Source organism: Condylostylus longicornis, unplaced genomic scaffold (assembly GCF_029603195.1).
Source record: "Condylostylus longicornis isolate FDR11 unplaced genomic scaffold, ASM2960319v2 ptg000055l, whole genome shotgun sequence".
Taxonomy (NCBI): domain Eukaryota; kingdom Metazoa; phylum Arthropoda; class Insecta; order Diptera; family Dolichopodidae; genus Condylostylus; species Condylostylus longicornis.
This window is the reverse complement of record NW_026578024.1, coordinates 6,740,610-6,764,529: the sequence shown is the minus strand read 5'-3', so window position 1 is coordinate 6,764,529 and position 23,920 is coordinate 6,740,610. Positions and strand designations below refer to the sequence as shown.

At 26.4% G+C, this 23,920-nt stretch overlaps 4 protein-coding genes across 5 annotated transcripts; all 4 read right to left on the bottom strand.

The window, feature by feature from the left end:
- Positions 1 to 4,779: 4,779 nt before the first annotated feature.
- LOC129611671 (protein phosphatase Slingshot) lies at positions 4,780 to 10,181 on the bottom strand. Of its 2 annotated transcripts, none has more exons than XM_055524931.1 (9): positions 10,046 to 10,181; positions 9,705 to 9,745; positions 9,453 to 9,645; positions 8,949 to 9,346; positions 8,811 to 8,876; positions 8,555 to 8,749; positions 8,226 to 8,495; positions 7,133 to 8,166; positions 4,780 to 6,522 (listed from the first exon to the last, which is right to left on the bottom strand). In XM_055524931.1, exons 1-9 carry the CDS (start codon positions 10,106 to 10,108, stop codon positions 4,994 to 4,996), a joined length of 3,789 nt encoding a protein of 1,262 aa, XP_055380906.1. In that variant the 5' UTR covers positions 10,109 to 10,181; the 3' UTR covers positions 4,780 to 4,993. The 2 variants fall into 2 exon arrangements, with proteins under 2 accessions (XP_055380906.1, XP_055380907.1); XM_055524932.1 differs by having other exon boundaries at positions 9,974 to 10,094.
- A 1,291-nt stretch (positions 10,182 to 11,472) lies between these two features.
- On the bottom strand, positions 11,473 to 13,408 carry LOC129612082 (uncharacterized). Its single transcript, XM_055525573.1, has 3 exons — positions 13,270 to 13,408; positions 12,802 to 13,155; positions 11,473 to 11,747 (listed from the first exon to the last, which is right to left on the bottom strand). The coding sequence occupies exons 1-3, from the start codon at positions 13,325 to 13,327 to the stop codon at positions 11,596 to 11,598; spliced, it is 564 nt and encodes a 187-aa protein (XP_055381548.1). The 5' UTR covers positions 13,328 to 13,408; the 3' UTR covers positions 11,473 to 11,595.
- Positions 13,409 to 14,838: 1,430 nt separating this feature from the next.
- On the bottom strand, positions 14,839 to 16,588 carry LOC129612060 (serine protease snake-like). Its single transcript, XM_055525510.1, has 7 exons — positions 16,474 to 16,588; positions 16,165 to 16,377; positions 15,967 to 16,097; positions 15,797 to 15,906; positions 15,485 to 15,723; positions 15,269 to 15,426; positions 14,839 to 15,160 (listed from the first exon to the last, which is right to left on the bottom strand). Exons 1-7 carry the CDS (start codon positions 16,526 to 16,528, stop codon positions 15,002 to 15,004), a joined length of 1,065 nt encoding a protein of 354 aa, XP_055381485.1. The 5' UTR covers positions 16,529 to 16,588; the 3' UTR covers positions 14,839 to 15,001.
- A 3,981-nt stretch (positions 16,589 to 20,569) lies between these two features.
- On the bottom strand, positions 20,570 to 22,210 carry LOC129612065 (serine protease snake-like). The gene is made up of 8 exons (XM_055525520.1): positions 22,086 to 22,210; positions 21,833 to 22,027; positions 21,676 to 21,767; positions 21,509 to 21,615; positions 21,293 to 21,445; positions 21,131 to 21,222; positions 20,892 to 21,058; positions 20,570 to 20,807 (listed from the first exon to the last, which is right to left on the bottom strand). The coding sequence occupies exons 1-8, from the start codon at positions 22,141 to 22,143 to the stop codon at positions 20,613 to 20,615; spliced, it is 1,059 nt and encodes a 352-aa protein (XP_055381495.1). The 5' UTR covers positions 22,144 to 22,210; the 3' UTR covers positions 20,570 to 20,612.
- Between the last annotated feature and the right edge of the window lie 1,710 nt (positions 22,211 to 23,920).

Here is a 23,920-nt window from a genome sequence, read left to right as displayed (position 1 = left end):
TTAAACTGAATTCTCTCCATTTTTCGCAATTCTCATTACGATAACTCATTTTCTATTTTGCTTTATAAAATCTAAACGAGTGCTAACAACTTCTTTCTTAAAATATAATTTAAACAATCAAATAACATCACATAGTAAATTGACTCCGATTTGTTAGCTCTAATTTGTGTGTTTAGCATATCATTATAAAGTAATTTGAAACTTTTTTTTATAAATTTTTATATTTAAATGTCAATACGAGTACCTATGTATATGTATGTATAAATTTCGAAAAATGTCTGTATATAGACATAAATGTTTGTATATACATGTGTGTCACTATTATTATAGTACACCCTATATATATATAAAGTATATTTATAACGATTTATTTCTAATGACATAAAACTCGAGACTTTTATTACCTACTTATTTCGTTATTATGTTATAAATGGTGTGTACCGGTGCAAAATAAATTCTAATTTTATTTTTTATTTTTCTTCGATTTTTTTAACATTTTTATTTTTTATATATTCTACGTATATATCATAATGAATGTATAAAATGTATTAATTAAATTGAAACAAATTTGCTAAAATTTTATAAATTTTATTGTTTAAGAATTTAAGACTGTGAAAAAAAAATATTAGATTAAATTGAAGATTGATAATAGAATTTTCAATTATAAAAAAGGGAATTTAATACATTTCTGTATATAATTATGTATGTACATACATATATGATATAAAATTTGCAAACATATTATTTTTAATATGAATTCGGACGAAATTTGTACTATGAAAAATTATTTAAAGTTTTAGAATATTTATTAAATTTTATAATATTTCCAAACAGGCTATTGAAAGTCCATAACTTTCTATAACTTGAAAAAGTGTAACTATTACCTACGATTACAAATGAAGACACGAGTGAATAAAGGTGTCAACTACAGTTTTTGTAATTCCACAAGTTTCGAGTAAATTAACTTGCTTTCAAAGTAAAATATTTCAAAAGTGTGACATAACACTTCTCATAAATAATAAGCTATCTGTTAAACTGAGTCACTTTCTCAAAAATGGCTTTTTGCATATGAAAGATAAACATATAAAACTTCTATTTATGCAATAAACACATTTTCGTAAAAATTGTAGATGGCACCTTCATTCACTTGTGTCGTCATAATTACGACTTTTGCATGAATGTTTGACGTACGTTTCATTCCCCTGGCTAACAAAGCTCGCTGTGTAAACAAAGGTAATGGTTAGTTCAAAAATTTAAGATGTCATAAAAAAATTTTAAACCATTTTTCATATCTTTCATTATTATTAGAAGAATTTCTAATAAAAGTGAATAAATAATGTGTATATCAATTAACTGACCTATATAAATTTTTCTAAAATTATTTTGCATATAAATATACTCTAATGTTTTATTAGTTTGACTAATTGAATTATTATTGAATAAAAGTTACTCGTGTAGAAAATTAAATGTCACATAAAATGTAAATAACGAAATGTCAATTATTATAACACTTTATAACAAAAACAAATTATAACATAAAAAAAACAAAAACAAATATTTTCATCCTTGTCATTATAATTTAACTAGTTAGCTTAATTGTTATATTGTTATATTCACATAGTTTACAATATTTGATTGGTAAAATTATTTGTTACAATTTTTCAAAAGTAGGTTAAAAATTTGGAACAAATACATTTCATTTCAAAGGTTAACTGCTATACTGATATACAGAAACCCTTATTATATCAATTTAAGACCGATCAAATTAATTGGACATTTTAATTTTGAATTGATCCAAAAATTAGTCAGATCTTAACACATTATTTTCAAAATATAAAAGTATGTATGAATGTAAACATGTAAAATGCTTTGGTTCAAATTTACCTACAGCATCATCATTTTTAATTTTAGAAAAATTTTTTGACCGTGACATTCGTTTAATGCAAAAAAAAGAACAATAAAGAAAAAATATTTTTATCATTTTCTTATTAATTTTGTTTTTAACTTTTTCTATTGTGTGACAGCTGTAATTAAATATTCAATAATTTAAAAAAATTAAAAATACCTACATATGTATGTATAAAGATTCATCTCTGTCCTCCATCATAACACTATTTTTATTATTATCTTTTGAAAAAATGTCGAATCTGATAGAATTGTAATTTGAACAAGTAAAAAAAAAAATGTAGAAAACATTTCAAATGTCACACGTATAAACCGTGAACTTTTTTTAATTTTATTTCTGTAACTGATATTTACATTTTTTTATTATTATATTAATTGCACAGCACAATTAACCAATAATAATAAATTAACAATTAATAATAACGCATACCAATTAATAATTTTTACATTAGTTTATAATAAAAGAATAATGCAAGATGCAAATTGTCATATTTGCATTATTAACACTTAACAGATTATTGACACAGTAACAGATAATTCATAAGTTTATAACATAATGCTGGAAAAAACAAAAACGTGATGTTTTATTTTCAATAAAAAATAAAATTTTCATTTCAGAAATCGAAAACAATGTTACAAGCTTTACCGATTTATAAAAACTAAATTTAATCATAAGTAGGTAGGTAAGTAATTAAAAACACAAGACATTTCAATACTCTATATTTTGTTTACCATCGTCAACAAAAAAGAAATCTTATGTGAACAACAAATAACCGATCGCATTTATAAAGGGTTGCATAAGCTTAAATAAGAAAATTTCCTTTAAAAATTTAGATAAAGATCATCTTTTGTGATCCAACTTGACTGCAAATTTTTCCAGATAATTTCGTTAGCAACTAAAACTCAAATATTAAATTTCAAAAATTTACCTCAATTATTTCCTGAGATGTTGTTAAATATGTAAGACACCGGTCCATAGTTATAGTTCTGTTTCAGAACCTTGATGTTAACGAAACATTTACTGGCTCATTGTTTTAATAACCGGACTATATATATAAAATTTCAATTAATTTGTTTGATTATTTCGATATAAATTCGGCCCATAATAAAAGTTTACTTACATGTAATTTACATAATTGTTGATATAAAGACGATTTATTAAATTATATTCATACGTACATATTATAGACATTGTTCATAAACGCAATACTGCAATTATTGCGTATTCATAACCCATTAATTATTCATAACCCAGCAATAATTTTTGTATTCTGGAATATTATCATTTTTGCATCGCAGCAATTCTCAGACATTTGAAAAATGCAATGCAAAAAAATAGCATTTAGCTAATTTAACTGTCTTTAAGTTACCCTATCCATCCGTGATAATTTAAATATTTTTTTGGTAAGTCAAAAAATGTTCATGGACAGGTTTGATTTGCAACACTTCTTTATGAACATAATTAATATAGTGCAGCTTTCACTATAGCAGCTAAGTATATAGCGATTTTTTGAGCTATAGCTAAGGCCTTATATTATGCTATAGAATTAATTTACAAAAATAAAATAAGAAAAGTTTATTATTAATAATAAAGAATTTATACAGAAGATTAAAAAAATTATCTAACTGAAGAATTACGAAGAGTCTATTACGACTTTTAATTCTAACAATTACGGTATGATAAGATGGTCGTGATATTTAACCAAGTCAAGAATATTCTATATTTATTTATAAAAAATACACAATACGTAATTTTATATTACAAAATAAAATAAAAACACACAAATATTAAAGGCTATTATTTATTTCAACAATCATTTTATTTATTTAACAAAAACAAAAATTTCACTACAAATTTCGTGAGTCGTGACAATTTTTCTATTTCCCATACCGGATCAAAATAAAATATTAAATAAAAGTAAAAATTAGAAAAACGAAAACAAAAAAAAATTAACATTTCATTTTGAACTTTTCATTGATAAAAATATTTGCCGTTGGTACATACATAGGTGGTGATAGTTGGTTATTATTAAATGTTATTATTAATTTTTAATTACAAACATATGCACATTGATAACTTCACTGTTCGATCATTTATAATGGTACTCAATATTTATTTTACTATATTAATTAAATTCAATAGATATTCGAGAATTCTATTCAAAACTATTCAAATTCGCGTGAAATTTCAACCACAGACAAAACAAAAAAATAATTATTAATAAAAAAACGCTTCATGTAAATATGTATACGTATTTGTATGAAGCTTTTGTATATCCTTTACAGCCTCGATCACTTAATATCAATGTTTCATAGTTTATTAATAACTTTAAGTTTCTTAGGAAAATGAAATAATTCTTATAAACGGAATATACGTAGGTCCTATTGGTTTCAAAACAATTATACATAAATTAAAGTTATTATTAATCAATTTTTTGAATAACTTAACTATTCAGTTGTGTTTAATAAAAAATAAATTCAAATTACAGTCATCTAATTTTTTTTGCTTCCTCCCATTTTCATTCTACTCAGTTTTAATCGTTTAACCCTCGTCCTATTGATTACAAAGGACGTTAAATAACGAATATGCAAATTAATTTTTGAACTTTCCTTTTATTCAAGTTTAATTCTTAAATGAAAATTTTAAAGAAAATATGGACAGGAGGTCGAATATAATCTTCAGTAAGTTAATAATCTTAATCAATTGATAATTACATATTTAAAAATCTTGCATTATATAGCCAAGTGGACAAGAATTGTGCGTACCGTCTTGTTATATTTCATAAACATATGGGAAATGGGGAAGTACATACTTACAATCCCTGGAAAACCTATAAACATTTATGCATAAATAATTGAAAAATAAAAGAAATGTTCTTTTAAAAAGCAATAATTATTAATTTCGATATTATAAACGTAAAAATAAAAGAATTACATATAATTTATATACTTATATACAATTTTTTGTTTTTCTTTAAGATTAAAATAATTATTAACTTAATAAAAAAAACACAGAAAAATTACAAAAAAAGTTTTTAAATCAGTTGGGTTGTTTTGTTCTACATGATTATTCATTAGTTTTATATTTTTACATTGTATGATAAGTAGGTGAGTTACAAACTTTCGGTTTAGGTAGCCTGGTAAGAGGATGGGTACGACCGTGCTGTTGTAATTTACGGCAACTTAATGTCATGGATATTTGATTATTTGTTGAAGATGTTTTAAATAATGGACCAGGTGGTGGTCTACAGTCGTTATTATTAATAATTTGTTTATTACTATTATTGCTATTATTACTATTATTACTATTACTACTAGTATTACCAATATTGCCAATATCTGATGGTTTGTTTGTCCTACTCTCATAGTATGAATGAGGGCGACCACGGTATAAAGTTGATGTCGATGATAATGAAGATGTTGAAGTCGATGTAGATGATGAAGATGAATGATGGTGATGCTGTTGATTGATTCGAGATCCAGTATTATGAAATTGATATTTATTAACTAGACATTTAACACTTAAATCATTTTGTTGGCTATCTTTACTGTATTTTAATAACCTAGAATTGTCGGTGGAAGTGTTTCCTGTATTAGCAGTAGTTATATTACTAGTGCCAGTAATCGATGAGTCAGTCGGTGAAGGTGATGTTGATCCCTTAGTAACATTCGACGCCCCCCCGCTTCCTAAAGAGCTAAGCTCCTTTTTATTAACTTTAGCTTCAAAATTCTTTTTTAAACTTTGAACATTATTTGGTAGTCTTATTTTTTCAGCTCCTATGATTGATGTTGACCGATTTAACTTTCGATCCGTTGATTTTTTTAATGATATTGGATATTCTGGTGCTGATACTGAAAGTTGTTGATTAGTCGAATGTTTTAAAGAATAATCTGCAATTTCACACTCGCTAAGATATTTTTCTTTCCCTCCAGCAGATAAAAAATGTGATACATCTCTGCTAATAAATGAATCAGACTTTAGCTTAGTACGTTTTCCTGGAAAAGTTCTATCTATACTGAATGTTGAAGCTGTATTTCTATCGACCGCAATGTCTCGATCAAATACTTGCCCTTCAACTATAGCTGGATTGCTAAATCGGAAATTTTTTCTGTTTGTATCATATGAGCCCCAAGAACCGTTCCGCGAAGGTAAAATTCGACTAGCTGTTTCAAATGAACTAGAAGACAAATATCGTGATGATCTGCTTTCAATTTTATTCCGTTGGGAAGATATATGTGATGAACTTGTATCGGTTGATGCAGAGTCTATACTGCACGAACTTAACCTATTATTAACATTAAAAGCATGCTGTTGTTGATTTTGTTCTAAAAAGTTATTGTTATCAGTGTTGGAAGAATTGTCTTGATTATAAATAAATGTTGATGATATTGAACATGAGGATGATATATATTGATTAGATAACTTATTATCATTGCGAGTAAAATTTGCTGTATTAGAATCATCTGATGTGCTTTTTTGAAATGTACTAGAATATAATTTAGATGGCTGGTGAATGACCTTTGACGATGAAGTCCAAACCGGTCCTCTAAAGGGCGCAGTAGGCGATATAGACGTTGCCGATATCGGGGCTACTTCTTCTTGAACTTTATTTTGATCTAAAATTTAAAATTCCTTTATAGATTGTTGAAAAGAAATAAGAATACATTCTGATAACATTTCGATTTTTGGTTACATCGCTATTTTATTTTTGTTAGCATGAAATGGTGAAAGCGAATAAGTTTATGAAATGTGGATGCTTTTACTTTTTCAAGATTGTATGAACGGAAATAGTGAAAGAACTTTATTAATGGAAGAAGAAAATTTTTACAAAATTCAAACCAATTTATTATTTGTTGTTTTTAGTTACAATTAAATATGAAATATATAAATATATATATATATATAATTATAAATGAATTTCTTTTTGATAATTTAAAAGGGTTATACAATTCAAAAAGCTAAATGTTATCTTAATTAATTTATTGAAATCTTCTTAAACTGAAGACAAATTCAAAAATTTTAGTTTTTAGCAATCAATACAATTATTAAAACTTGGTTAGTAATAGTAATATCAAAAAAATTAGCAATAAAATACCAAAAATACGCATTAATTCAAAAAAACTTTGGGTTTTTTAAATAAGCTTTCAAACCTATAGTCTTAAATATTTCGAAATATTCTATATCCAATCGACAAAGTAGGAAAATTTAATCATAACTTAGAATTACCTGCATCGGGATGATTTTGTATGGGCTGTAGATTTAATAAATTTAAAGACTTTCTATCTTCTTTAGTTTTCCTTCGATTGTCAGGTTGATTGCTACTTTCAAGATCACTTACTAAACTTTTTACGGTAGGTTTTGTCACTGTGGTCATCCCTGTAGTTGTCGTGGATGTTGATCCAACTCGAGCAGATGTTGTTGTCGAAGAAATCGATGTAGATGAAGATGATAAAGTTAAAGTCGATGAAATCTCAATTCCAGAATTAGTTGAAGCTGTTGATTTTTGAATATGCAAAATTTGATTTTGGGTAATACTATAGTTTTGTCCATTAACGTCAGTATGACGAACATTTTTTTGAAATTCTTCATTGTTAGCACTTTCTGGCTGTGGTGTTAAATTTTCCAATGATTGACTTTGTTGTTTTAGTGTCACGATAGGGTTTTGAACTATTTTGGGTGATGAGCTACTTGATCGTCGAACGATTTTGCGATGAGATTCTTTACTACTACTCCTACTACTATTATTGCTACTTAAATTTGAATGTTCAACAGCACACAACGTATTTTTTGATGATCGATTTAAAGCTTGTATTAATGGCGTGGGCTCACTACCAGGCAGTAAACGAGCATCCTTCACCGCAGCTTTTAAATTCGTTTCACTTTTACTGCGCTGTAATTTTTCTTTATTTTTCATAGCATCTAACATACCCCGATATGTTTCTAATTGTGTTAAAAAATTTTTATTAGGTTTAATACAGTTACGTTTTGCTTTTACGAAGTCCAATGCATGGTTGAAATCCCAGTTAAATGCTTTCATCGCATAAGCAACAACAACGGATGCAGACCTGCTAACACCCATTTTACAATGAACTAAAATTTTTGAATTATTTTTTTTAGCTTCTGATATAAATTTGTAAGTATTATCCCAGTGTTTTAATAAATTAGTTTTTTCATCATCATAAACCCGAATATTTAAGTATTTAAAAGTTCCTGGAAAAAAATTATCGATTTCCCTTGTTACATTTAATATGTAGCTAACCCTAAAAATATTTTCCATCATATGAAAATAAATTTTTTAAAAAATAATACTAAAAATTACCCATTTTTTTGCAATTCTTCTAAATTACTCGCGTTCCATTCAGATCCTAAATAAACATGCTCAAATATCTTCGTCGGTGCGTCCATTTGTCCTAATATAACTAACATTTCTTTATCAATAAAAGATTTGTATTCATTCAAATCCATATTCAAATGTTCTTCTAAGCGGCCTCTAATGTACTTTGATGTAACTTCATCCAAATCAACAGACATCATTATTTCTCTTAGTTTCATTTTAATTATTTTTTCAGCTTCCTCTTTTTGGGTTGGTCTATGACATTAAAAATTTAATAATTGCAATAGCTTTTTATTTCAGTAAAAATGTATTACTTGTTTCGTATGGCATCGGGTGATGGTGGACGCACACTTTCCAACGAATCCATTGCATTCCATTCATTCAAACAAGATCTATCGGAATCCACAATTGATTGATAATACTGTATCCAGTGATGGGATGGGCCCCCAGGATAAAAATTATTTTCACGAGCTTTCTTAGAAACCTTATGAAGAGATTGCAAAGCCGACCTTTAAGAATTTAAAAATTCAATACAATATTTTTTGTATATAATATTAATCTTTGATATACCACATAGCTTGAACTGAAACCGGCTTAAAAATATGTGTGTTTCCAAATACGCTAATACTGAATCCACTGATAATAAATATATCAAAAAAAAGTAGGCATCAGAAACAGTTTTTTTTTCAGAATAGGTACTTCACTTACCCGTCACCATCTAAGTGAATTGTAGTATCAGCTAAAATAGGTAATACTAAACCTATAGTAGTTTTTTCATTACAATCTATTCCTAAAAGACATGATTCTTCAATATCTTTATAATCACAAGAAGGTTTCTTTTTGTGTTGCGTAGTGGTTGTCCCAGCTGCCGCACCGGCTCCTGCTATCACACCGGCTTCTTTTGCTTCTGTATCAGAAACGGTTCCCTTTTCTAGTACATTCATTGTTAAATTAATACTTTTATTTTGTTTATCTAATTTTGTATCAGACTCTTTATTGTTACTACGTAACTTTTTGAATGATCGATGATTGTTTTGAAAGTAAGAACGTGATACTATAGCTAAATATCTTGTACGATTGGGACGCTGTGACTCTAGTCTAACAGCCTTAAAAATAAAGTTATAAAAATCACATTAAGTTTCTAATGTTAATATTTTTTAATATTAGTTAATTTGTAGACTAAATTCTAATAAATTTTTAATATTTGTTTACCATTTTTAGAGTTTCATCACGTCTGAGCAAAATGAACATTTGTTGTAAGTGCTGCTGAATATCAGAGCTGTTACTTTGAACACTATTTGTTGATTTTATTGATTCTGTACTAAGACGTCGTTCCATCGTTGTAGATGGCAACTCCTTTGTAGGAAGAATTAATGCTGTCCCTTTACCAGCAAAGAAACATTCACTACAATAAAATATACTATTAAATTTAATCACATTCAATTTTGTATTTAGTTCAAATACCTATCCCCATTTTCATCTTCGCTTTCTTCCTTTTCAATATCCTGCAAAGTTAAACAAAAAAATTATGAATTGTTGGTACTAAAACAAATCGAAAGTGTAAAATTTGTTATGACATTTGGCTTCTTTGTGTATATATTTTAAGGAGGTGGTTGCTTGTCTAGTTTTATCTGAAGAAGTTTGATATAATTTTGTCAAAATTTAATTTATATTTCTTTATGAATTATATGTTTTTATATTAACTAAATATATATTTTTAAAAAATTTTCCACCTTAAACTCTTTTTATAGTGAATAAAACCGTATTGTTGGAGTTGAAATTTTTTTATACAAAATTTTTATTACCGATAATGAGCAATGAGGTGAATTAACTACACTTGGCGATCGTTGAATAGTAACTAATGCCATTTAATTCCTATAATAATAATAATTTAAATATAAATTAATTATAAAAAACTAATTTTCTTGATGCCATTGCCATTTTAAGAAAGAGAACTATAAAAAAAAAAATATGAATGACATTTGTGACGTTTGACAGTTTTCTATTCTTTTTTTTACTCGACAACACTAATTTTAATGTGCGATTTTAATTGTAGTAAATTGAAGTGTCATTAGTAAGACAAAGCACGTGCTTTCACAATTTTATAAAGTCTTATTTTATAAATAATGTTATTTGACATATATTTCTAAAAAAGATTTAAATTTAAGTTTTATTGCTTTTTTCTTTAATGAATGAGGATTTTATAGTTTTAGTGTTATAAAAAATATTTATTCAAATGTCAAGATTGTATTTTTTAATCTCCTTCAAAAATCATTTTTAATTAAAGTCTTTTATTTTTAGTTTGTTTAACACATTGACAAGATTTTATTTCGGCGTATTATTCTAGATATTCTCACATATATTTGTGTTTCATTGACACATATATTTATGTTCACAGTGAATAACGGCAGAAAAAAGCAAATAAATTAAAAATTTTAACTGTGAAAATTTTGACATTTTATCAAACAAAGTGCAGGTTATACTAATCTCTCGTGATTCATAATTTTTTCGTGAATCATAATGTCAATTTGAAAGAAAACGTAGAATTTTCGCTCTATAAAATAACGCAACTATATTAACAGAATTTAATAGAGCAGTGCTGCCGCTTATTTTAATTTTTTTTTTAAATTAATTTTCATATGCTTTTGACAACTATTGAAATCTGTTCTTATACATTACCGTAACAATACAGATGAAAAACATTTGTAACGTATATAATACAGTATGTAAGTAAATTAAACATTTCAATTTCTTGTAATTTTATATTACAATTTTAGTTTTTAGTCAATTTTAGATTCTTACATATATTAATTATTATTTTGTTTTTTAAAATGACATATGATAAAAATCAAAATATCTGAAAAAATATTGGAATGAATATTAACGTGAAGTGTAAATAGAAAACTCTTTAATTTCTTTCAACCAACCAAAACAAATTAAATAATGAGGAATGGCTCTTTGTAATTTTATATCTAATAATCTAATAGAAATTAGAATTATAATTTACTTAAAATACATAATATAAGTATGAAATAATTTTGACTTACGTTACAAATGTATAAGTTTACATAATAGCATTTATTTTGAGACGGCAATAGCAAAAACATAGTGATGTTTATCGTAAAAATTAAATATTATTTTTATTGTGAACACAAACCATTTGAAATGAAATAGTTTGTGTTTAAAATTTTTACGATAATATCCATTGAATTATTTATTATTTGTTTTTCATAATAAAACCAAATACAAATACCTTAATATCTATACACATCATTTTTATTTAACTAGAATTTTAAACTATATTGTAACGATGATGGTTTGATTTTCAAAACAAGTATTTAGGTTTGCCAAACAACTACTTTATACAACAAATAACAGGCTGTAAACCTTTAAAAGTAAAAATTTCAGGACGAATTGCTTGATTCTTAAATTTCGATATGGCTGTTGGGCAATCTTTAAATTGACTTAAAATACCTTGTTGTTCTTCTGTTGTACAAGTAATTTGTTCTGAAAAAAAGCAGGCAGGTATATAATATATATTTTTAATAAAATATAAATTTTACAATGTTTTACATTACATAATATGTAATTTAAGATTAAACATTAAATATGCAGGTGCGTAATACTTATTCTAACTCAGAAACTGGTACCTTATACTTAAAGGCTAGGTAGTGTATTAATCAAAACATTTTAATTAATTCTTAAACTATTGTTATGTAGAATATTAAAGCAATATAATATGATGTATATCGATAATTATCTTTTAATATAGATATTATGTAGGCATAGATGTGTGAATAGTACAAATTAAGCTATAAATTTAAGAAATTAGAATTAACACATTACGTCCCGTGTGCACACATTTGTGCTTTTCATTGAACTTCAAGAAAATCCCGTGTGCACACATTTGTGCTTTTCATTGAACTTCAAGAAAATCCCGTGTACACATATATGTGCGTTTTGTTGAATTTGAACTCAAACATCTTTATAAAATAAGAGAAAACGCCTTTATAAGATAACTAGCGAGGTAACGGTTAATTTCAAATTGTTTTCATCTGTAAAGTTAAATAATTTCGTCTGATCTCAAATTTCTCAAGAACTCTCTCACTTGAGTTCTCATTTGTCCCGTAAGGTCACTCTCTCACATGGGGTTTCATTTGCCCTGTATGATCTTTCTTTGTCTATTCTATAGTCTCCCGTGGTATATTATATAAGAACGATATATTTTTAATTTGCCCCGGTACCAGAGGAAAGTTTTTTAGAAATAACGCCGGGAGGTAATGTGTTAAAAAAAAATTGTCATGATTAATTTTACAATGAATTAATATTTTTTTTCGGTTAACACATATGTATATAATACAGCTAGATGCATAGATAGCTTGTTTACTATTGTATAAAAAAAACATTATACCTTATGTTTATTAGATAAAACTAAAATAGTTTCTATAATAAAACTATTAAGTGCAAAGAAAAAACTTTTATAGAGAATGAAGCATCACCGACAACCATCATCATTAGCTTCTTTAATAATATTTTAACTACTGTTACAATTTCGTCTCACCTAATTGGAAATAAGAGGGTTCTTCTAATTCACTTTTTTCAGTTGTTATTTGTTTTTGAGAATCCGTTTTTTTATTTTGATTTATTGTAAAGATACTTCCATCCAAAGAATTCTGGTATTCTATTTTAGATTCGTCATTTATTTTATTGTAAATTGGATCATTTTGAATGCAACAAATGATTGGTTCAAATTTATCAAAATAATAAATTTTTGGATAAATATTAACTTCCTTTAAGAATGCTATAGCTAATTCACAATTTACAAAACGTCTAATAGTACCCTTATACCCATCTTCTTCACAAGGGTCATTAATGTTAAATGACAATTCGCGGGGAAAAATTATTTTTCCATGAGCTATTTTAAGAACAAATAAAAACATTATTACTCGTAAATAAATGCAAGTGTAATTAAATTAATATATTTTTTTTTCAATTTTTGTTTTTTAATAATAAAATATTCATAACTAACCATTTGTATCTATGAAAAACATAAATGAAATGATGAAAATTATTAAAAAAAATTTCATTTTAAAATGTTTTCAAATTAAAATATACGATTATTAAAAACAAAATTAAACAAATTTTGAATTAAAAATGTGTGCTCTCAATATAACAGCTTTTATTATACTGAGTGTTGAATTTTAATTATATATGACTAATTATCAGAAAAATGTAGATGAGATTTTAATTTTTGCATTTTTTTTTTCAATTTTTTTACTTTTTGTTCATCGCTACTCAATGAAACATGATTATGGTTAGATACCTTTAAAACCAAGAGTATATAGAGAAATGAACTGGAAAAAAAGAAAAAAAAATTAATTAACTTGCAATAACGAATTGCTTTTGGAGAAAGAAAGAGAACAAGATTATAATAATAGAGAATTCCCGGAGATTGATTATTTTAATAGGGTAGCGTGTCACAAAACTTTACAGTGTGATAGAAATAAAGTTTAGACATTAAACTATTTCTCGCGATATTTAGGTTTTTTAGGTTCTACTGGTTCTACTCAATTAAAAGCTCTTTTTTGGAATGTTTATCAAAATAAAATTTCAGCGACTCTGATTAATTATTCATTTTAATTTTTTTCTGTATCTGCCGAGATTCACTAAAAATGACGTATAACACTTATAAATGTATGACGTACCTGTACGTCACATAATGAGCGTCGGCGATTTAAAAATATTGTGAGTTGAAAAAATGAATTAAGAAAAAAAAAATCAGAAAATATTAAAAATATTTTCTTATGATTATCAGATTTAATTCTGCAATAAAAAATAGAAAGATGAAACTGGTTATGCGCTTTTATTTTAAAGAAACTTCTTTGGTAATATTTGTAATGATATATAAATATGTATATATGTATGTAAATAAAACAGAAACTAGTTATTTTATATGAATCTTTACAAATGCTTTAAAACTTGTTCAAAAAATTCTTTAAATACAATAATAATTATGTTTTTTAAATCGCAATTGAATGCAAGTTGGATTTAATCAAAAAGCAATTTGATTACAATTTGTTCACAATGGTGACGTTTGTATGCTAAAATTAATCATGTAAAAAAAGAAAACAAATTTTTCTGACATACATACATAGTTTAAAATTGAATACTTTTACCGGTCACATTGCACACAACAAGGCAGGTTACATAACCTCATGATATGCGAAATATAGTGTGATCACAACAAATTTCGTTGAAATTTGGATGATCATAAGTTTCGTTGAATTCGGATGTCATAATGTTAAACACTTCGAAGAGCCAAATTAATATATTTCTAGATATGTTAACTAAAACTTTAAAATATGAAGTTGGTATTTAAAAAGCACTTTAATATTATTATTCCAAATTTTCGCTAAACTAGTCAATACACCTTGTTTTCGGTTATGTGCTGATCACATCAGATTTTCTCATATATGAAACAATTTAGATACAGCGGTCTGCACGTCTCTTTGGACATTAAAAAAGTTTAAAGTTATTATACTATTATTTTACTTAATGAAATAATCTATACAAATAAATGTTATAGTATTTGCACAAATATTATTTTACAATGTTGCCAAATAGTGAATATGGGATACTACAAATCTTCTAAAAGCTTTAAAATTTAAATTTTAATACTTAATATTAATTATTCATTTGGGCCAACTAAAAAAAAATGTGTTTTTATCCGAAAGTATGATTCCTAAAATCTATAATATGTTTTATTTCCACACAATTGATTCAATCCAATCCAAATAAGAGCTGATTCTAGTATATATACTTGGGATTTGTCCGGCACAACCAGAACCAGAAGATGTTATTCCAATAATATAAGGTAATTTCAAATCTGTTTTAATTAGAATTGGACCACCAGAATCACCCTGAAAAAAAAAAATTTAACATATTTATATATTTTTTAAATAGGTTCTAAGTTACATAAATATGCAAACATTTTCATATATTCATTAATCAATATTCAATATATTCACCTGACAAGTATCTTTAATACCATCTGGATCTCCAGCACATAATTGTGAATTTATTAATCCCAATGGAAATTCAGGTTGTGAATTATAATATTTATTGCACCGATTATTTTCATAAAAATTAAGTTCAACTTTTAATAAATCGTTTGATCTTTTACCAGCTAAATAATAAATAAATAATTTTATTTTAAATTAAACCAAAGTCAACAGAAAGTTTACCAAATTGAATATGTCCATAACCAATAGCAGTTCCTTTTTGATAATTTTTTACATCATTTAATTGCCATAAACATGCTGGTGTGTGAGTAGAATTGTTTGCTAATTTCAATATTGCAATATCATTATAGTTTTCTCTATTTTTATAAGAAGGATGTACATGAATATTCTGAATAGGAATATTAATTGTATATTGATCATCTAAACGATTACCACCCGTTCTGACAACAATAGGAGGAGCACTGTAAACGATATTTTAATTTTCATTTGAAATAATTTTTTTAAATAAAATTTTAACTAATTTCGTGTACATACCCTCCTAAATTAGTACAATGAGCTGCAGTTATTACAAAATTGTTTTCAATTAAAAATCCACCACATTTAAATTCTATTTCATTGTTATATTTTTGCCAGCCAATAGCCGCCTATTTTATATAAATTTATTAATAAAAAATATAAAATTTAAAAATTTATAAAATTATTACCATAAAAGGAAACTCTCCTATTTCAGTTAATTCACCTCCTACAACTTCTGGGTAAAATATTTGTTCACCATTAATAAAATTTGGTCGTGATGTTGTAGTGGTGGGTTTAATTTCATATATATCTTTACATCCTAAAGTAATTTAGTTATTTTAATATCAATAATTTAAAAATATTTTTAAAGAAGTGTTTTGTCATACTTCTGACACTGATTCTCTCGCTTGGTTTAACATTCAGTTGTGTTAAAATACTGTTTAATGGACAACAAACGAGTGGTTCAAATCCTTCAAAGCTACAGATATCAGGTTTAATTTGATTATGTTGTAAATCATATTGAACTTTAAAGCAAGAATGAATACTTGTACATTTTCCTTGTTCATTATTCCTTGATATTTGACAATCTTGCAATACAACTGTAAATATGGATAGGAATATTAGAGTACTTGAATATTACAATAAATTTTTGGTATTTCTTGTTAAAAAATTTAATATTATATACTTGTACCTACTTAATTCAAAAGTATTTGAGATAATTCCTAATATAATTAATTTATAAAATAACATCTTAATTAATAACTAACTATTATATTCGAAAAATATTTAAATGTCTTGCGCTTTCTTACGCCTCTTATATACTAAAATTAATTATCTTTAAAGGTAATAAAAATGAAATCTGATAAAACAAATTTTGCTTTTTTCTTTAATAAAGTGATAACTGCATTTGGTCTAATTTATTATCGTAAAATCAAGTACAATAAAAATCGGTAATGGAATGTATATCGGTTATAGAGGGAAAAAACTTTTTTGGTTCATTACCTAAAATTTATGAAAGAAAATTTTTTTGTAACAAAATCAACCAGTTTTTATGAGACAATAATTATAGCGAATGTTTTTACATCAGCGACATCTGTGATTACATGGAAATAAAATTGGTTACAACGAATACTTCTGCGTGATTGGACATCTAGTATTTTATGTAGGTAGCAAAAATAATTATGGTCGTAAACTTTTTGCTGTTTAACAAAAAATATTTTTTTTTTTTGTTAAAGCAGTAAATGTCATAAAAGTGGAAAAGTAAATACCTAAACCAAATACATATTTCTTAATTGTATACCGGTTATAATGAAAATCGGCTATAACGTTCATTTTTCCGTTTGAGTGTACGTTATAACCGATTTCTACTGCATAACTTTATTTCTCTCGTAGAAATAACAAATGATCAAGCTATAAGTAAATTTATTAATAAAGCGTATTTAGTCATTAGAGTCATTCATTAGTCTGATGCGTTGTATATAAACAAAGATTTTTTTGAAGTTTGTATATAAAGTGTGTTTAAACTGATGCGGAAAAAATTAGACCAAATACATTTTGTGTAAAAAGCATCACATAAATTTTTTAATTCGAGAACGAAAAATTTAAAAGAAATAATAAAAAAGTGAAAAATCAAGTTGAAATCAAGTTCAATTTTAAATTCTTCTTTATTGTGAATCGTTATACACATATACTGTATACACATATACATGTAGTAATAAGAAAGTGATACTATGAAAAATGTACTAAAATGATATTTAATTATTAAGAGCTGATTTGAAATATTCACTATTATTAGTACTCTATTCGAAACATAATGCACTGTTTTTATCACCTTTTTCAAATAAAAAAAATGTAAGAAAAGTGCTTATTATTTTGAGACTGGTTGCCCGTTCGTCTGTCCGTGTATCTGTTTACAAAAGTTTTACGACTTTTTAGAACTTTGAGATAGAAAGCTGAAAATTTTTATCTATTCAACCCTTGTAAAAGATACAACCATTCAAAGGATTAAAAATGTCATTTCTTGAATTTTGCAAACGCAAAAAGATAGTGCCAAGTTTCTGCTACAGTGACACAATTAAATATTGATCGTTACCAAAAATACGTTTTTTCTTTCACACTCTTGATATGGTTTTTCTTCTATAAACCGGTAAGTGCGAAACTTTAATAGCATCCTCCGCCTTCAGCCGAGCTATGGCTTCTTGAAATTCGTAAAATTTAAATTTTCCAAAACTACAAGCTTTCAAATTTAATAAAAGCGAAAAGGTAGTGGTATGCCACCAAAAAGTATAATTACTTTTCTTAATTCACTAACTTAACTGTCTAATTCAATCATTCTGTTAAAGACTTTTCACCTACGTTGTTTTTGCTCATCCTAAATGTATGCAATTATTTTATGCTGTTTGGTATAAATGAATGAAAATAATTTAAATAATGGTGTAGACTGTAATTTGTTATTAAAAGCAATATTTGTATTTGTTTGGAAAAGTGCTTCTTTACAAATCATTGGTTTGGTCTAGCTTTTAAAATAGCTATGAAACATAAATTTATAATTTTGTACAATAACTACTCATATTTATTACGTAAGGCGTTTCATTAATAATTATTAGAACTTATTCAAATCAAGTTTTGTTTTAAATTTAATGAATAAAAATTCACGGTTTAAGCTCAATTTTTTTTTTCATATTTGTGGAAGATAATATATTTATACACAAGACAAAATATATATATATAAATTAATTAATGTTATATATGTAAATTGTTGACACTGTCAACGACACGGTATTTTAATTTTATCAACTTCTAATAAGAGACCTTGTTTATTAACAGAACTTTTAAAATGCTACACACCATTCTTGATGACATTTTCTTATTTAAATTTTGTAATTTTTTTCGTTTCTTTTTAAACATTTATATTCTTGCTATGTACAGATCTATAAAAATTGAATAAATTATACGTCACATTAGGGAATTACCTGACTTTTTCATGTGAGTATTTTTCTTATTTTCTAGAAAATATATTAATTTTTTTTAATTAAAAAGAGTTATAAATAGTTTACAGAAGAGTGATAATATGCAAATTATAAAAAAATATCTCGTGTATTTCATTAATGACGAATCATTATAAAAATTTAAGCTGTTAATTTTTTATACTAAATTTTTTATTAAAATTTCTACACAACATTGAAGTAGTTTATTAACCAAGGTTTGCACATCAAACATATATTTGGTTTGATTTGATCAAAGTTCGATGGTGTTTGATTTGCAAATGTGTGCAAATTTTGTTTAAAAAAAATTTATAAAATTCTCGATTAAGTTTTAAAAATTTCATCAACTAAATTCCCTACAGCTATTAAAGCGAATAAATCTTTACAAAATAAAAATTGGAATCGAAAAGTTAAAAATATTGTCAATGATTTTCTTTGGTACTGCTACAATATTTTTTTTTGGTCTTTCTTAAAATCATATCCAATTTTTGCAAAAAACGGAAAAAGAACCATGGATATTCTTCGATAATTTAGAAACATACTAACCGAGCGGATTGCATACAGTAAGGGGTGATAACACTAAATTTCAAATGTTGATAAAATTTCGGGTCAACCTATAGGTTTCCAAGAAAATCAGATGCCAAAAACCAGACTTTTTCTGCGATCGCAATTCATATATGAGTTCACATAGAGAAAAATAATTACACAATTTCCTTAAAATTTGACACTTTAACTTTGGTTTTTAAAACAATAAACTGTTAAAATTTTTGGGAATATAAGGACCCGAAAAGCGAACTTTCGGTAAACTAGCAAAATACACTTTGCGATCTGTTAAGTGCTGTGCCGATCATATCAGGTTTTTATACTCTACCCTACACCTTTGTGAAGGATATATATTAACTTTGGTACGGCGAGTTTCTGCGGTATGGACATGTATATATATTCTTGCTCAGCGTTAATTCTGCATTGATTTAGACATGCCTTTCCATCCGATCGTACGATAACTCAAAAACGAATAAAGCAAATACAACCAAACTTTCACAAGTTGTTTCTTCTATGCCAAGAATGTACCCTATTGTTTGATAATCGAACTCATTCGGTCGATGGGTTCGGGTGGTTGCCATACAACTCAAACAGATTATATTTCATATATTTCAAAAGCTAATAAAAATGTCAATATGAAGTATATTTTACAGATGCTCTAGAAACTTACGTGGCATAGTTGCACTGATCCGGGAAGCTGCCATATAATTTCAAAAGCTAACTTTATATATTGGCTAACTTTTAGTCCCGTGTTCAATTACATGTAGCACATATTTTTGAAGATTTTCTGAATGGTTTGATAGGCTCGAGTAACTTAAATGCAACCTTGAAAGTTAATTCTTAATATTTCAAAAATAAATTTTTACATTCAGATTGTCAAGGTTCAGGGTATAATTCAGTTAGTTTAGACAGACTGAAACGTTTTTACTTAAACGTCTTCATGTAATATTTACACAAAAATAAAATGTACTACAACCTTATGACCACTCCTATTCGATTCGCTTCGGGCAAAATTCAATGATGTTATTTATTATTGCTTGATTGGTAATGGATTTTTTATTTTTTTGCAACTGAAAAATTCAATTGAAATTTATGAATCACACAAAAAATTGTATAACTTGAAATTAATTAAAATTTAAAAAGATATTAAAAATTTACTGCGAAGTTTGGGAAGTTGCTTAAATTTTAAAATCAAAATCAAATTTAAAAGTTTTAAACAATATTATTGTAGTATAAAACACTCTTAAAATACTTTAAAAATTTCAAATATTTTAGAACTAATCTTAAGACTATTTAAAGCAATAATGTTAAGAAATTAAAAATTTTTCATCTTCATTATTTCCTGGCCAAATAACAGATTCAATCCAATCGATATAGGAACTTATATTAGTATAAATTCCAGGTATTTTTGTACCACAGCCTTGACCGTATGAAACTATGCCAACTATTCTAGGACTAAATGTGAGACTACTTTGTAATAGTAGTGGTCCACCTGAATCACCCTTTATCATAAACAATTAAATCCAGAAACAAAAAATTTGTGGTTACGATATATGTGTACCTATATATTTTTCAAAGAAATGTACCTGGCATGTATCTTGAATTGCAATTTCCGTACCATTAAAATGTCTTGTATTCCCTTGGACACATAACTGTGATTCAACGATTGGTTGATTTCCATATTCTTTAACACATTCACTATTATCAATTATTTTAAGATATACTTTCAGCAATCTTCTTGCAAAGGCGCCCCCTAATAACAAAAGATTTAATGTTAAACTATATAATGTAAAGCTAGACCATTGTATAATTACAAATTATATACCAAATGAAGTTGATCCGTAACCCATTGCTATAACATTTGACTGATATGCTAATTCTAACTTTCCAAAAGAATATAAACAAACCGGAGTTTCACTTAAAAAAAAATAATTGGTTTTAATTTGGATTTAAAATTACATGAATTTTTCTTTATCTTTATATTTACTCAACATGTTGTCCTAGTGCTAAAATTGCGATGTCATTCAATTCTGTATTACTTTCATAATTTGGATGTATAATGACTTTTACTACCCGTATAGGCTGAGTTGCATTATCTGACAGTGGATTTCCTCCAATCCGAACCACAATAGCAGGTTCTCTATTTAAATTAATGTATGCGTAAGACATATGATATCACAAGATTTTTTTTTTACAATTATACCCATTATATTTGGCGCAATGTGCCGCTGTTATTACATAATTTCTTTCAGCTAGAACTCCACCGCAATTGTAAATAGGATTTTTAGCATCACCATATCCAATAGCAGCCTACATAAAACTAATTTATAATAACAATGTATTATTATATCTTAATAATAAAGAATGTACCATAAATGGAAACTCATTTGGTTCTGTTTCATATCCTGCTACTGCACCAAAAGCTCCTTCAGGTATTTTTGATGGATAAAATTGTTCACATTCTAAAATAAAAAAAAATCTGTTAATTATAATTATTTTACCGGTGTTTTTTTAACTCTGTACTTACTTCTCTGACTTACACGTATTGTAGATCTATCAAATACTAAGATTGGATTAAATGGAGGACAACAAACAAATAATTCAAAACCGAGGAAATAACAAATTGTTGGCCTAGTTCCATTTTCTTTTAATAGGTTTTGGGCGGTAAAACATTGCGATAATGGAATACAAGGTTTATGACATTTAGTCTCTTGACTAATTACTATAAAAATGTTAATAATTATTTGTAGTTGATTTAAATTTTATTTTGTCCTTATTACCATAGTCAGCAACGTGCAACAATAAAGCGATAAAAAATATTCTTAAAGAACGAATCATTTAGATTTTTTGTAAGTATTTAAAAAAATCTGTTTGAATTTATTTTAAACCAAAACCCATAAAGGTTAAACTGATACTAAATTTTAAATCAGGCAAAAATTATACAACTGATATAAATATTAACGTGCTCTACTCAGCTCAAGTCATAAACTGAGATTAAGTCTCTTTTTACTCTTCATAAACAGGTTTCCTATTTTTATGGGTGTGTGCGTATGCTTTGTTTAGTACTTTTAGTTTTTTTTTCTCTCTATCTAGTTATTGGTGTATAACTATTAATGATAAGAAAAACAACCTGTTAAGCATTAAGTAAAGTGCGATCTTCTCTCAGATGTTTCTTTTCTTATTCTTTTTTCATTGAGCTATTGAACTTGAACATTAAGAATTGAGAATATGTACTTTTAGAGATTAATTTTATTTTTTTTATTACATTATAGTATAGAATTAATGTTGTTATGAAAATACAACAGAAAATTAAATATCCTGTGAAATTTTCTCTCTCTGGTTTACACTATTCATATTAATTAAATTCATCCACTGTTAAAGTTTTGTTGAGAAAATGTTCATTTTTAAACGAAAGATTTTCGTCACATTGGTTTCACTTGAAGAGCATGCCGACTTAATCAAATTCTCTTGATTTTGTAGAATAAAAACAATTGAAAGAAGGAATAAATTTTCTTTATAGGCGAAAAAAAAGTATATTTGCATTATCATGTAAAAATATAAAATTAAACTTTAAATGTTAATTGATGACACCTGCTCATATTAAGCGACTATAAATATTGGCTCTTCATTATTTTGTGGCCAAACAATTGATTCAATCCAATCAATATAAGAACTAATATTTGTATAAATTCCAGGTATTTTTGTACCACAGCCTTGACCGTATGAAACAATACCAACCACACGAGGTTTATATGTAAGAGAACTTTGTAACAATAGGGGTCCTCCTGAATCTCCCTGTTAAAATAAAAAAAAATTAAGATTTTTTGCATTTTTTTAATTTTTGTTTTTCATAAAAATCTTACTTGACATGTATCTTGTATAACAGTTTCCGTATTATTCAGTTGTCGTTCATTACCTTGTACGCATAGTTGTGATTCGACAATTGGTTGATTTTGATAATCTTTTTTGCAAACATCGTTCTCAATAACATTTAAATACACTTTTAACAGTTTCTTAGAAAAAGCCCCACCTTTGTGAATACAAAAAATTAGAAGTAAACCAATTTTTAATGATTTTTAATAATTATTTTACCAAACGATGTTGAACCATAACCCATAGCAATTACTTGCGAATAATATTCTAATTCTAAATATAGTCCCTGAGGTTCATTTAAGCAAACCGGCTTTTCACTAAAATGTATAATAAGAAAAAATAATAATTTTGTTTCAAAAAATATATTCCTATATTATTTACTCAACATGTTTAGCCAATGCTAATACTGCAATATCGTTTAGTTCCGTACTGCTTTGATATTTTGGATGAACAATTACTTTTACTACCTTTATAGGTTGTGTTGCATTATCTGATAATGGATTCCCTCCGATTTTCACTACTGCTGCTGGTTCTCTTTAAAGATTTTTTTTATAAAATAAGCCTATCATATGTAATATGTGTGTAATGTAATAATTTTGATTAATAAATGAAATATACCCATTATAGTAGGCGCAATGTGCTGCTGTAATGACGAAATTTTTCTCAACTAAGATGCCACCGCAATTATAGATAGGATTGCTAGTATTTCCATAACCAATTACAGCCTGGAATTATGCACTTA